This window comes from Bombina bombina, chromosome 3 (assembly GCF_027579735.1).
Source record: "Bombina bombina isolate aBomBom1 chromosome 3, aBomBom1.pri, whole genome shotgun sequence".
NCBI lineage: Eukaryota > Metazoa > Chordata > Amphibia > Anura > Bombinatoridae > Bombina > Bombina bombina.
Window position 1 is genome coordinate 972,664,380 of NC_069501.1, and position 15,326 is coordinate 972,679,705.

General features: G+C 37.9%; 1 protein-coding gene across 1 annotated transcript in view; it reads left to right on the forward strand.

The window, feature by feature from the left end:
- CACNB3 (calcium voltage-gated channel auxiliary subunit beta 3) overlaps positions 1-15,326 on the forward strand; it is a 237,108-nt gene that overhangs the window by 85,265 nt on the left and 136,517 nt on the right. The window contains exon 6 of the mRNA XM_053705503.1: positions 13,357-13,376. Within this exon, the coding sequence (XP_053561478.1) occupies positions 13,357-13,376 (20 nt within the window). The remainder of the gene's footprint in view (positions 1-13,356; positions 13,377-15,326) is intronic.

Consider the following 15,326-nt stretch of genomic DNA (forward strand, 5'->3'; position numbering starts at 1 on the left):
CAGACCGGAATTGGATCTGATGGCGTAATAGATGCCTTGGCAGTGCCTTGGTCGTTCAACCTAGCTTATGTGTTTCCACCGTTTCCTGTCCTTCCCTGGGTGACTGCTCGGATCAAACAGGAGAGAGCTTCAGTAATTCTAATCCCGCTTGCGTGGCCACGCAGGACTTGGTATGCAGATCTAGTGGACATGTCTTCTCTGCCTCCATGGAAACTTCCAGTGAGACAGGACCTTCTCATTCAAGGTCCTTTCCAACATCCAAATCTAATTTCTCTGCAGCTGACTGCTTGGAGATTGAACGCTTGATTTTATCTAAGCGGGGATTCTCTGATGCGGTCATTGATACTTTGATTCAGGCACGTAAGCCTGTCACTAGAAAAATCTATCATAAGATATGGCGTAAATATCTTTTTTGGTGTGAATCCAAGGGCTACTCATGGAGTAAGGTTAGGATTCCCAGGATTCTGTCTTTTCTCCAAGATGGATTGGAGAAAGGGTTATCAGCGAGTTCCTTAAAGGGACAAATTTCTGCTTTGTCAATTTTGCTACACAAACGTTTGGCAGATGTTCCAGACGTTCAGTCTTTTTGTCAGGCTTTAACCAGAATTAAGCCTGTGTTTAGACCAATTGCTCCACCCTGGAGTTTGAATTTAGTTCTTAATGTTCTTCAAGGGGTTCGGTTTGAACCCATGCATTCCATAGATATTAAGCTGTTATCTTGGAAAGTTTGAACCCATGCATTCCATAGATATTAAGCTGTTATCTTGGAAAGTTTTGTTTTTGGTTGCTATTTCTTTCAGCATTACAATTTGATTCGCCTTATTTTATCTTCCACTCTGATAAGGTGGTTTTACCTGGTTTCCTTTCTAAGGTTGTTTCTAATAAGAATATTAATCAGGAAATTGTTGTTCCTTCATTATGTCCTAACCCTTCTTCTAAGAAGGAGCGTATGTTGCATAACCTGGACGTGGTCCGTGCCTTGAAGTTTTACTTGCAGACGACTAAGGATTTTCGTCAATCATCTTCATTATTCATTGTTTTTTCTGGAAATCGCAGGGGTCAGAAAGCTACGGCTACCTCTCTTTCTTTTTGGCTGAAGAGTATCATCCGTCTGGCGTATGAGACTGCTGGACAGCAGCCTCCTTAAAGAATTACGGCTCATTCTACTAGGGCTGTGGCTTCCTCATGGGCATTTAAAATTGATGCTTCTGTTGAACAGATTTGCAAGGCTGCACTTTGGTCGTCTCTTCACACTTTTTCTAAATTTTCCAAATTTGATACTTTTGCTTCTTCTGAGGCTGGTTTTGGGAGAAAGGTTCTTCAAGCAGTGGTGCCTTCTGTTTAGGTTCCTGTCTTGTCCCTCCCTTTCATCCGTGTCCTGTAGCTTTGGTATTGTATCCCACAAGTAAGGATGAAATTCGTGGACTCGTCATATCTTGTAGAAGAAAAGTAAATTTATACTTACCTGATAAATTAATTTCTTCTATGATATGACGAGTCCACGGCCCACCCTGTCATTTTTAAGACAGATTTAGATTATATTTTTTTTTTGTAAACTTCAGTCACCTCTGCACCTTTGGCTTTTCCTTTCTCTTCCTAACTTCGGTCAAATGACTGGAGGTGGAGGGAAGGGAGGAGCGATATATACAGCTCTGCTGTGGTGCTCTTTGCCACTTCCTGTTAGCAGGAGGATAAATCCCATAAGTAAGGATGAAATCCGTGGACTCTTCATATCGTAGAAGAAATTAATTTATCAGGTAAGCATAAATTTACTTTTTTTTACTATATACAGTATGTACTGTAGATATTTCACATTCCAATGCTATTCACTTACAGGATAATGCACTTTTTATTGTAAATACATATATATATATATATATATATATATATAGTCCAGTGTAAGAAAGTTTTTTACTGAGCCAAAAGGTACGGAACTGTTGTATAAAGTTCTCACTTGTGTATGGTAGACAAAACAAACAAATCTACCCAATTGTATCCACAGATAGCAGTGTCCCAAAACGGATTTATAGAATGGCAGTCTCTCCCAAACAATCAAATAGCATCAGATATAACGTTTCATGTGACATACAGCTTTAAGCATTAAAGTGCACACACTCGGTAGGAATTGCAAGTAAAATGCGAGCAACCTGGTGCTCCAGCAACAACAGCCATGCATTCCTTACCGCTCCGTAGTGTGTCCGAGCCGCGGGGTCACTTCCTCATACCTCCGAAAACTTGCTCAGGTATCCACTGTACGCACACGTCATGTGCTCCGCTCGCCAGTTGGAGTGGGAGGGAGAGAGGAGGGAGAGAAGGGGGCGTGTCCAGGCAGCCCCGACGCAGACAACAAACAGCCGTGATATGCGCCCAAATTGTTACTGCTTCTAAATGTGAATGTGTGAGAGAGTCACCATGCTCCCATTCTGCCCCTGGATTTTCAGGCAATGTAGAACAAATGAAGAAAGCGGACAATCCAGGGCAAGTTAAAAACGATATCTTTTATTTACCAACGATAAAAGGGTCCAGGAGGGTCCATATACAGGTTAGCAAGGCAACACAGGCAAACTGAAAGCTAACATGTTTCGGCTATACAGCCGTAATCATAGCTAATTCAGTATACCTGTGGTGCCTTTTTAAAAGCAAAACAAGAAAATAATTGGTCAATCAATACAACCAATGCCTGTGAAGCCTAGCCACCACCATCATTCTTGGTATATTTGAACTAACTATATGCAAGTAAATAAAAATAAGGAACCTTAAGGGCATATTGGCCCTCATGTAATATAACTTTACCACCTCTGGGATACTTACTAGATGGGCGGTCAGTTTAGTTGGTCTTAGAACCTTGTTCCAATTGGGAACTTGGTTTGGTGCACGTAGTCTATATTAATATGACCACTTGGTCTTATTGCTGTCAACCAAGAATGATCTCTATATTTGTGACACAACATTTTTTAACAAGTTAGTTGCATGTAGTAATATGTATGTAATTCTATATTCATTCACGCCATTTTTAATATGGTGTGTAATGTCACAAATTATAGGGAAACATTTTTGGATATTTTTGCTGCCATCTGAGATATATATATATATATATATATATATATATATATATATATATATATATATATATATGTGTGTGTTTGAGTTAGACAGTAAACAGGTGATCTACGCTGTACACTTTTGTACCGGCATTTGTTAGCCTTATTTTTGGATTATTTGCATTAGTGTGTATATTTCTCTCTCTCCTTCCTAGGGTATTTGCAAAACATTTTGCACTGTTAAATTGGTGTGTATATTTCTCTCCTTTTTAGGGTATTTGCAAAACATTTTGCACTGTTAAATTGGTGTGTATATTTCTCTCCTTTTTAGGGTATTTGCAAAACATTTTGCACTGTTAAATTGGTGTGTATATTTCTCTCCTTTTTAGGGTATTTGCAAAACATTTTGCACTGTTAAATTGGTGTGTATATTTCTCTCCTTTTTAGGGTATTTGCAAAACATTTTGCACTGTTAAATTGGTGTGTATATTTCTCTCCTTTTTAGGGTATTTGCAAAACATTTTGCACTGTTAAATTGGTGTGTATATTTCTCTCCTTTTTAGGGTATTTGCAAAACATTTTGCACTGTTAAATTGGTGTGTATATTTCTCTCCTTTTTAGGGTATTTGCAAAACATTTTGCATTTTGCAAAGTTTTATGATAATAATGATAAACATGATGAACATTTGATTGTTTGAACTATTTTGCTTATATATATTTGTTATACTTTATCATGTATGTATTTATTAGTTTTATATGTTTATTTAAGTGTATTATGTTACATAACACTTTAATACTATCTTTATTGGACTCCCTATATCCAATCTTATTACTTAGAATTGTTGAATGAGACTGATTCTGCATTAAGGGTTAATCATAAAGGTGGTGGCTAGGCTTCACAGGCATTGGTTGTATTGATTGACCAATTATTTTCTTGTTTTGCTTTTAAAAAGGCACCACAGGTATACTGAATTAGCTATGATTACGGCTGTATAGCCGAAACATGTTAGCTTTCAGTTTGCCTGTGTTGCCTTGCTAACCTGTATATGGACCCTCCTGGACCCTTTTATCGTTGGTAAATAAAAGATATCGTTTTTAACTTGCCCTGGATTGTCCACTTTCTTCATTTGTTATATATATATATATATATATATATATATATATATATATATATATATATATATATATATATATATATATATATATATATATATATATATATATATATATACAGTATCTCACAAAAGTGAGTACACACCTCACATTTTTGTAAATATTTTATTATATCTTTTCATGTGACAACACTGATGAAATTACACTTTGCTACAATGTAAAGTAGTGAGTGTACAGCCTGTATAACAGTGTAAATTTGCTGTCCCCTCAAAATGACTCAACACCCAGCCATTAATGTCTAAACTGTCTAAACAAATTAGGGACATTTTCCCTCCCCGGTGTCATGTGACTCGTTAGTGTTACAAGGTCTCAGGTGTGAATGGGGAGCAGGTGTGTTAAATTTGGTGTAATCACTTTCACATTCTCTCATACTGGTCACTGGAAGTTCAACATGGCACCTCATGCCAAAGAACTCTTAGGATCTGAAAAAAATAATTGTTGCTCTACATAAAGATGGCCTGGGCTATAAGAAGATTGCCAAGATCCTGAAACTGAGCTGCAGCACGGTGGGCAAGACCATACAGTGGTTTCATAGGACAGGTTCCACTCAGAACAGGCCTAACCATGGTCGACCAAAGAAGTTGAGTGCACATGCTCAGCTTCATATCCAGAGGTTGTCTTTGGGAAATAGACGTATGCATGCTGCCAGCATTGCTGCAGAGGTTGAAGGGGTGGGGGGTCAGCCTGTCATTGCTCAGACAATACGCCGCACACTGCACCGAATTGGTCTGCATGGCTGTCGTCCCAAAAGGAAGCCTCTTCTAAAGAGGATGCACAAGAAAGCCTGCTAACTGTTTGCTGAAGACAAGCAGACTAAGGACATGGATTACTGAAACCATGTCCTGTGGTCTGATGAGACCAAGATAAACTTATTTGGTTCAGATGGTGTCAAGCTTGTGTGGCGGCAACCAGGTGAGGACGGAGTAGTATCTTGCCTACAGTCAAGCATGGTGGTGGGAGTGTCATGGTCTGGGCCTGCATGAGTGCATGCCGGCACTGGGGAGCTACAGTTCATTGAGGGAACCATGAATGCCAACATGTACTGTGACATCTGATGTCTGATGTGGGTGCGTGGGACAGACAGGGGATGCAGGACCTGGAGGTTGGGATCTGATGTCTGATGTGGGCTGGTGGGACAGACAGGGGATGCAGGACCTGGAGTTTGAGATCTGATGTGGGTGTGGGACTGACAGAGGGCCTGCAGTACCTGGGGTCTTAGATCTGATATGAGTGGGTTGGACTGGCAGGAGCTGCAGGACCGGGGTCTGAAATCTAATGTCTGCTAATAACAACAACCACTACAACAACAATAATAATAATAATGTGTCTGGCACACTTGGTCATTTTTTAGCATTACTTTGGAACAATACTCATTTATGTCACTGATCCCTACTCTAGGCCTACCAGTGTTATTTTATGAAACTGATTCACTAAAATATGGAGAGATGAATGAGCATTATTGAATCAGCTGCATAAATAACATAGCAGCAGTTGGAATTAGAGGTACTGGAGTTGGCTTTTGACATTTTGTCCTCGTATAATACAGAGAATAGCAAACTTACAGCTAGATTACGAGTTTTGCATTATGAGGGGTGCGGTGCTAACTTGCATGTTATTGCACCTCTCACTTCCCTACAGCGCTGGTATTACAGGTTTACAAAAACCAGGCATTATCAGGCAAGAAGTGAGCATAGAGCAAAATTGAGCTCCATGCCGCACTCCAATAGCAGCGCTGCTGAAAGCCGCGGTGAACTGGTTTTACGTGCTCGTGCACGATTTCCCCATAGACATCAATGGGGAGAGCCGGCTGAAAAAAAGTCTAACAACTGCAAAAAATCAGCATAGAGCTCCGTAACGCAGCCCCATTTATTCATATGGGGAAATAAAATTTATGTTTACACCTAACACCCTAACATGAACCCCGAGTTTAAACACCCCTAATCTTACACTTATTACCCCCTAATCTGCCGCCCCCGACATCACCGACACCTACATTATACTTATTAACCCCTAATCTGCCGCCCGACATCGCTGACACCTACATTATACTTATTAACCCCTAATCTGCTACCCCAACATCGCCGACGCTGAAATTATATTTATTAACCCCTAATCTCCCACCCCCAATGTCGCCGCAACCTACCTACACTTATTAACCCTTAATCTGCCACCCCCAACGTCGCCGCCACTATAATAAACATATTAAACCCTAAACCACCACACTCCTGCATCGCAAACACTAGTTAAATATTATTAACCCCTAATCTGCCGCCCCTAACATCGCCGCCACCTACCTACATTTATTAACCCCTAATCTGCCGTCCCCAACATCGCCGCCACTATACTAAATTTATTAACCCCTAAACCTAAGTCTAACCCTAACACCCCCTAACTGAAAAATAATTAAAATAAATCTAAATAAAAAATACTATCATTACCTAAATAATTCCTATTAAAAACTAAATACTTACCTGTAAAATAAACCCTTAGCTAGCTACTGTATAACAAATAGTTACATTCAGTGACGTGCACTCATAGGAGGCAGGTGAGGCAGTGCCGCACCTGCCATTTGGGGCAAAAGAAAAACAAATATAGAATTTTATTAAAAAAAAAAAATGCTAAAATTTTTTTTTTAAATTTCAAACTATAATATTGCGCAATAGAGGGGCACTGGGTTCTTGTGTTTCTCTATTGCACAATATTTTACATGTATTTTTATATCTAGCTGCTCTGCAGCATCACCCGGTGGTGATTTGCAGGAGCAGCGCGGCTGAGAAAAGTGTTATATGAGGCATCTCTAATGAGGCCTCGACTGTTCCCTGGGAGACCGGCTCATCCAATCAACACCGGTGTTGACTCCCTGGCTCTGCTCACTACTGTCTATGCCGGGCCCGGTGTCTACTGTGCATGCTCAAGGAAGGAGCAGTCTGACGGCGTGGCGGCGCGGGAACAACAGTCAGTGCCACTCATTCCTGCCTGTTTGGGAGTCTGACTGTCACGTCATTGTTAGTGGCAAGTGGAGTGGAGGAGCCTGCCTGAGCTAACCGGCACCGCATATCGCAGCTGCTGCCCCCTGGTCCTGCCTGACCTGTCACCTGACTAAGGAAGGAGCCGTCGTCGCCAAGTCCGTCACACTGTCACACAAGTAAGTCATCAGAATGACAAGCCATGCCATCGTGTGATCGTGTGATGATCGTGCTGTAAGCTGTTATATTATAATTTATTGTGAGGCTTGTGGTTGTGAGAAAATACGCCGGGTAGTGCCCCCCCCCCCATCTGCTGCTCTTATGTTAAATTTGAAGTGCCTGTGTGACCGTGACTGTCAATGTGTTGTGACTCAGTCTGACATCCTCTTCTCTGCTTATTTGCTTAATTAATGTATTTTGTGTATGACCCGGTCAGTGTTGTAACTTACAACACTGACCGGGTCATACACAAAATACATTTATTAAGCAAAACTTGCAAGTTGCTATGGTATGTTCTCTCTCTGGCTGCTTAATAAATATATTTTAATGAGCAGCCATCTTGTGATTTAGTGCACATTAATAATATATTATAGGCATTAGGCAGAGTAGTGGCCTCCCCCTCTGATGTAAAACTTTGTTTGTGACCCGGTCAGTGTTGTAACTTGCTGCTATGCTATGTTCTCTAACTGCTTAATAAATATATTTTACAGAATGAGCAGCCATCTTGTGATTTAGTGCACATTAATATTATACTATAGGCATTAGGCAGAGTAGTGGCCTCCCCCTCTGATGTAAAACTTTGTGTCTGACCCGGTCAGTTTTGTAACTTGCTGCTATGCTATGTTCTTGTTCTCTGGCTGCTTACTAAATATATTTTACAGAATGAGCAGCCATCTTGTGATTTTGTGCACATTAATATATTCTAGGCAGAGAAGTGGCTGTCCCCTCTGATGTTAAACTTTGTGTCTGACCTGGTCAGTGTTGTAACTTGCTAGTTGCTATGCTATCTTCTCTGCTTACTAAATAAATTTTACAGAATGTTTAGCCATCTTGTGATTTTGTGAACACACTGCAGTAAAATATATTAAGGCAGAGAAGTGGCTGCCCCCTCTGATGTTAAACTTTAAGTGTCTGACCGTGACGGTCAGACACTTAAAGTTTAACATCAGAGGGGGCAGCCACGTCTCTGCCTATAATATTTAAAGGGATAGTATACTGTAAAATAGTTTTTCCCTTAATGTGTTTACAATTGCTTTTTTACCAACTGCAGAGTAAAAAATGTATGAAAATTAGCTTTTTAAGGTTTATTTCTGTATATTAAAGCTCTGATTTTGTGTTTTGAAGCCACAACCTAATAAAATAGGTTGAGCTTGTAGGTATAATCAGATCTCATTACTGTATCACATTGTGCACATATACCTGCTTCTTTATCTTATATCTGTCCTTAAAACAATCCCCAATACTTTGAGAGAACAATGGAAAATCAACATTTTATTGCCTTATCTCTGCTTTAACACACTGGGAGTGTAATTTCTTCTGCTGGCTGTGTTTACAAAGCTTATCTATAGCTGGTACGCGCGGCCACAAACTTTCAGAATAGGTGGGGATACCACATGCTAAATTAACAATTTCAAATGCCAATATATGGGTAAAGGAGCTACTTGTAAACAATTTAATACACTCCAGCAGGTAAAGTGGATCATTGGGAACAAATTAAAGGGGAGAAAATTTTTGAGTAAACTGTCCCTTTAATGTGCACAAAATCACAAGATGGCTAAACATTCTGTAAAATTTATTTAGTAAGCAGAGAAGATAGTATAGCAAGTTACAACACTGACCAGGTGAGACACAAAGTTTAACATCAGAGGGGGGGCAGCCACTTCTCTGCCTAAGGTTATAATATATTAATGTGCACAAAATCACAAGATGGCTGCTCATTATATTTAGTAAGCAGCCAGAGAACATAGCATAGCAAGTTACAACACTGACCGGGTCATACACAAAGTTTAACATCAGAGGGGGACTGGGGAGGCTACTACTCTGCCTTATAATATATTAAAAATTTACTGTGCACAAAATCACAAGATGGCTGCTCATTCTGTAAAATTAATTTAGTAAGCAGAGAGGATTTCAGTAGCAACATTGAATTTGCAAGCAAAGAAAATAAATAATTAAAGTGAAATTCACTTTAATTATTTATTTTCTTTGCTTGCAAATTCAATATTGCTATTGCTTCTGAAATCTTCTCTGCTTACTAAATAAATTTTACAGAATGAGCCGCCATCTTGTGAATGTTTTGGCAGTTTTCTGTTAGGAATTTAGGATTAATATGTGATTAGCAGCTAAATATCTTTAGGTTGAAATTTGAATAGAGCTCCCCCTGTGGCAATCATTGTGTAAATTGGCCAAATCAAGTCACATTTCTTATTAACCCATAGTACAACGGTCTCTTTCTGTTCTTGAAAAAGGGGGCAAAATAAATAAAGTATATTGCAATTTTTGTTGCTTTTTTGCGTGTGTATGCGTGTGTTGTAAATAATGCTAATTGCCCTTATGCAACCTGCTAATTTAATCGTCAATTTAAGCTACTACAATGGTTCATATATTGGCTTCTTCTCGGGCCTATCATAGCCAGTGCCTCACTTGCCTCTGACCTCACCGCATGTCACTGCATTGTATCTAGCTTAGGGTTTATTTTTATTTTACAGGCAAGTTTGTATTTATTTTAAATAGGTAGAATAGTTACTAAATAGTTATTAACTATTTACTAACTACCTAGCTAAAATAAATACAAATTTTCCTGTAATATAAAACCTAACCTGAGTTACACTAACACCTAACCTTACACTACAATTAAATAAATTACCTAAATTAAATAAAATTACCTAAAATACAAAAAAAAACCCACAAAAGTAAAACCCATCACCCACACAACCAACCCCTTAAATAAAATCCTAACTAAAAAAACCTAAGCTCCCCATTGCCCTGAAAAGGGCATTTGTATGGGCATTGCCCTTAAAAGGGCATTTAGCTCTTTTTCAATTGCCCAAACCCTAAGCTAAAAATAAAACCCACCCAATAAACCCTTAAAAAGCCTAACACTAACCCCCGAAGATCCACTTACAGTTTTGAAGCCCGAACATCCATCCTCAACGAAGCCGGGAGAAGTCTTCATCCAAGCAGCAAGATGTCCTCAACGAAGTCGGGAGAAGTCTTCATCCAAGCCGGCAGAAGTGGTCCTCCAGGTGGGCAGAAGTCTTCATCCAGGCGGCATCTTCTATCTTCATCCTTCTGACGCGGAGCGGCTCCATCTTCAAGACATCCGGCGCAGAGCATCCTCTTCAATTGAAGTCTTCTTCCAGAATGAAGGTTCCTTTAAGTGACGTCATCCAAGATGGTGTCCCTTAGATTTCGATTGGCTGATAGAATTCTATCAGCCAATCGGAATTAAAGGTGACAAAATCCAATTGGCTGATGCAATCAGCCAATAGGATTGAGCTTCATTCCTATTGGCTGATCCAATCAGCCAATAGGATTGAGCTCGCATTCTATTGGCTGTTACAATCAGCCAATAGAATGCAAGCTCAATCCTATTGGCTGATTGCATAAGCCAATAGGATTTTTTCACCTTTAATTCCGGTTGGCTGATAGAATTCTTTCAGCCAATCGGAATTCAAGGGACGCCATCTTGGATGACATCAATTAAAGGAACCTTCATTCGGGAAGAAGACTTCAATTGAAGAGGATGCTCAGCGCCGGATGTCTTGAAGATGGAGCCGCTCCACGTCGGAAGGTTGAAGATAGAAGATGCCGTCTGGATGAAGACTTCTGCCCGTCTTTTGAGGACCACTTCTGCCGGCTTGGATGAAGACTTCTCCAGGCTTAGTTGAGAATGATTGTCCGGTCTTCAAAATTGTAAGTGGATCTTTGGGGGTTAGTGTTAGGCTTTTTTAATGGTTTATTGGGTGGGTTTTATTTTTAGCTTAGGGTTTGGGCAATTGAAAAAGAGCTAAATGCCCTTTTAAGGGCAATGCCCATACAAATGCACTTTTCAGGGCAATGGGGAGCTTAGGTTTTTTTAGTTAGGATTTTATTTAAGGGGTTGGTTGTGTGGGTGATGGGTTTTACTTTTGGGGGGTTGTTTGTATTTTTTTTTACAGGTAAAAGAGCCGATTTCTTTGGGGCAATGCCCCGCAAAAGGCCATTTTAAGGGCTATTGGTAGTTTAGGCTATGGGTTTTTTTATTTTTGGGGGGCTTTTTTTATTTTGATAGGGCTATTAGATTAGGTGTAATTAGTTTAAATATCTGATACTGTCTTTTTTTATGTTGTGTAATTTAGTGTTTGTTTGTTTTTTGTAATTTAGATCATTTTATTTAATTTATGTAATTTATTTAATTGTAGTGTCGTGTTAGTGTAACTCAGGTTAGGTTTTATTTTACTGGTAAATTTGTATTTATTTTAGCTAGGTAGTTAGTAAATAGTTAATAACTATTTAGTAACTATTCTACCTAGGTAAAATAAATACAAACTTGCCTGTAAAATAAAAATAAACCCTAAGCTAGATACAATGTAACTATTAGTTATATTGTAGCTAGCTTAGGGTTTATTTTATAGGTAAGTATTTAGTTTTAAATAGGAATTATTTAGGTAATGATAGTAAGTTTTATTTAGATTTATTTTAATTATATTTAATTTAGGGGGTGTTAGGGTTAGGGTTAGACTTAGGTTTGGGGTTAATAACTTTAGTATAGTGGCGGCGACGTTGGGGGCGGCAGATTAAGGGTTAATAACTGTAATGTAGGTTGCGGCGATGTTAGGGACAGCAGATTAGGGGTTAATAATATTTAACTAGTGTTTGCGATGTGGGAGTGCGGCGGTTTAGGGGTTAATATGTTTATTCTACTGGTGGCGATGTCCGGAGTGGCAGATTAGAGATTAATAATTTTATTTTAGTGTTTGTGATGCGGGAGGGCCTTGGTTTAGGGGTTAATAGGTAGTTTATGGGTGTTAGTGTACTTTTTAACACTTTAGTTATGAGTTTTATGCTACAGCTTTGTAGCGTAAAACTCATAACTACTGACTTTAGATTGCGTTACGAATCTTGCGGGATAGGCTGTACCACTCACTTTTTGGCCTCCCTGAAAAAGCTTGTAATATCGGCGCTATGGAAGTCAAATTGTGTAAGTTAATTTGCGTTACGGCCAAAAAAGTGTGCGGTACCCCTAAACCTGTAAGACTCGTAATACCAGCGGTAGTGAAAAAGCAGTGTTATGAGCCTTAACGCTGCTTTTTCACCCATACCGCAAAACTCGTAATCTAGCCGTTAGTTATGAGCTCTTTGGGTAAAGTCTGACAGAACTGGAAAGTTAATATGAACCCACTGATAGTATTTGATGTTTGTATAGCCCCTGCAGCTCCCTTTTAACCCATTATTCTAAGTACATTTTAGGAATGAATATAATGTGAAGTTTAACTAAAATAAACATATTATATAGAACAGTCAATAACATTTTTAAAACAAGCCATACATTGTTAGACTTTTGTGACAATAAGGCAATTATTCCTATCACCCTGCTGTCATAGCTCAGCTGAATTAGTTATTACAAACCATTGTTAAGATTAAATACCCATGCAGCTAACAATATCAGCCCACACTGAGATATATCTATCTGCTATTGTTTGTGCACAGACTAGGAAATATGTCCTTTCTGAGCTAACTAGGATATGATTGGTCTGCCTGATGCTTCATTAATTCTTGCTCTGAAGCTGTCTGATCTGTTGCCTTCCCTAATCCTTACAAGCACGGGTGAAAAGCATAATTATCTTCAAATAGGAAATAAAAGCCTGGCAAAGCCTGCAAATTATGGATTTAATGCCACCAAATAGGAGATTTAAAAATGGAAATCAAAGACCCCCTTTTACAAACAGACAATTTACAAGACAGACAATTTTCTTCTTACCAAGAAAACTTTATTAGTGTAAAACTTTTCTCTTGAAATGTTGAAATACGGAGATAGATTGCCATTAGTTATTACATATTTCACATAATGAAAATAAGCCAGACTAGGGAGAAAAACTGATTGATTTGGTGAAATTAAATTTACTCCATATGTAATGTGATGCATTTTAACTAATTAGTTATACATATCAATGTGATCTTTTTTTTCCCTAAAGCAAAACAGAAGCAAAAACAGGTGAGTTTGTGGTCAGTCTGGTCCATAGAAATGTCATATGCAAATGTTTATATATATATATATGCAGAAAAAATAATCAGGGAATATTAACAATATGCACAACCTTTTCAACCTATGGCCTCTCACCCTAAACTATTACAAACCAAGTGGGGATATATTACAAAATACATTGGTCTTGTAATAGCAATATTCTTCCTCAAGCAATAAACGTGTATTAGTGGCTATGTCGGAAACAGAAAACTGTGTGTCTGTCTGATCTTATCCTTTAGTTACAAAATACAAACATATTACACAGTGCTATGAAATTTGGTATAAAGTTACAGAGTCACTATTTGCTGTAAACCATCTTTACAAGAGAAGATGGACAGGACAGGTGGAATTGTTGCTCACAGTCTAAAGAAGTAACGCCAGTAACGCGAATGTGTACATAATTGTGCTATATAATCATCTCCATTTGTGAAAGCAAAACAGCACAGGTTTAGCCATTACATAGCTCTTGTGAAGGTTTTTTTTATACACAGCATAAAATTGTTTCAGACTGTCCCCTCATGTGAAAGGTTAGTTATCTCTGACATAGGCCATTTATTAGTATAGGAAGAAATCCCCAAACCCAGAATTCCAAAATCCAGACTCTTTTTTTATTTTTATTTTTTATGAAATGACTAAAAGTACAATTTTCCCACCTGCCTCTTTGGTTTTGGTTTTTCTGTTCTAAACTGTAAATGGTAGTCTATATTTATTTAAAATGCCAACTATTACCTTTCTGATTACAGTACTGTACTATTTGATGGTATTATGTATACACAAGTATTCAAAATGAAATAAAACTACATTCAGATGTGTAAGCTGTATTATAAAATGTAAATCTTGTCTGAATGACCTAAGATATTGTTGTTTACACTTAGTGCCACCTAATAGAGGCAAATATACAAATATTCTGAAATCTAAACTTTTGCAAAATCTAACACTAAACCAATCGGTTTAGATGAAGGGTTCTGTACCTGTATTGTTAGAAATGGGAAATTATCCACAGTCCCTGAATAGAAATGTCTGCAGACAAGTACAACATTTTTAATATGAGTAGCAGTCGCAAACACATTTGAATCTCATAGTCTAAATCCAACCATGATTTTATATTAACCTCATCACAGTCACGTATTAAAACAATTATTGATCACAAAAATAAATACAATAATGCATTCATTAAAATACTTAATAATTAAAAAAAACTGTTCTTAAAGGGATGTGAAACCCAAAATGTATGAGTATGTGAATTTAGACAACTTTCATATTTACTTTTATTATCTAATTTCCTCATTCTCTTGGTATCCTTTGTAGAAGAGCATACTTAGGTAGGCTCAGGAGCAGTAATGGATTACTGGAAACTAAAGCAGTTTCTTACTTTTATTATCTAATTTTCTTCATTCTCTTGGTATCCTTTGTACAAGAGCATACCTAGATAGGCTCAGGAGCAGTAATGCATTACTGGAAACTAGTTGCTGATTGGTGGCTACTCACAAATGCCTCTTTTTATTGATTCAACAATTTTGTTCAGCTAGCTCCCAGTAGTGCATAGCTGCTCCTTCAACAAAGGATACCAAGAGAAACATATAAACATAGATTTTAATGGCAGATAAGAACCACTGGCTCAATAAGTCTGCGCATTTATTTCTCTTTATAGTCTATAATTAAAATCTAAATTGTGAAACCCGATGCGCAAATGAATATTTTATATTTCTATGTTCTTCACATAGAATATAATATACTTTTTATTCTTAAATATATATTTCTATATATATATCTGATACTGTTTATGTAAAATACACATCTATACCTATATTTCTTTAGGAATAGATATATAAAAATAGACAGATATATCTAGAAATATGTATTTAAGAATAAATAGAACATATTCTTCTATGTGAAGAACGTTGGAATGTGAAATATTAA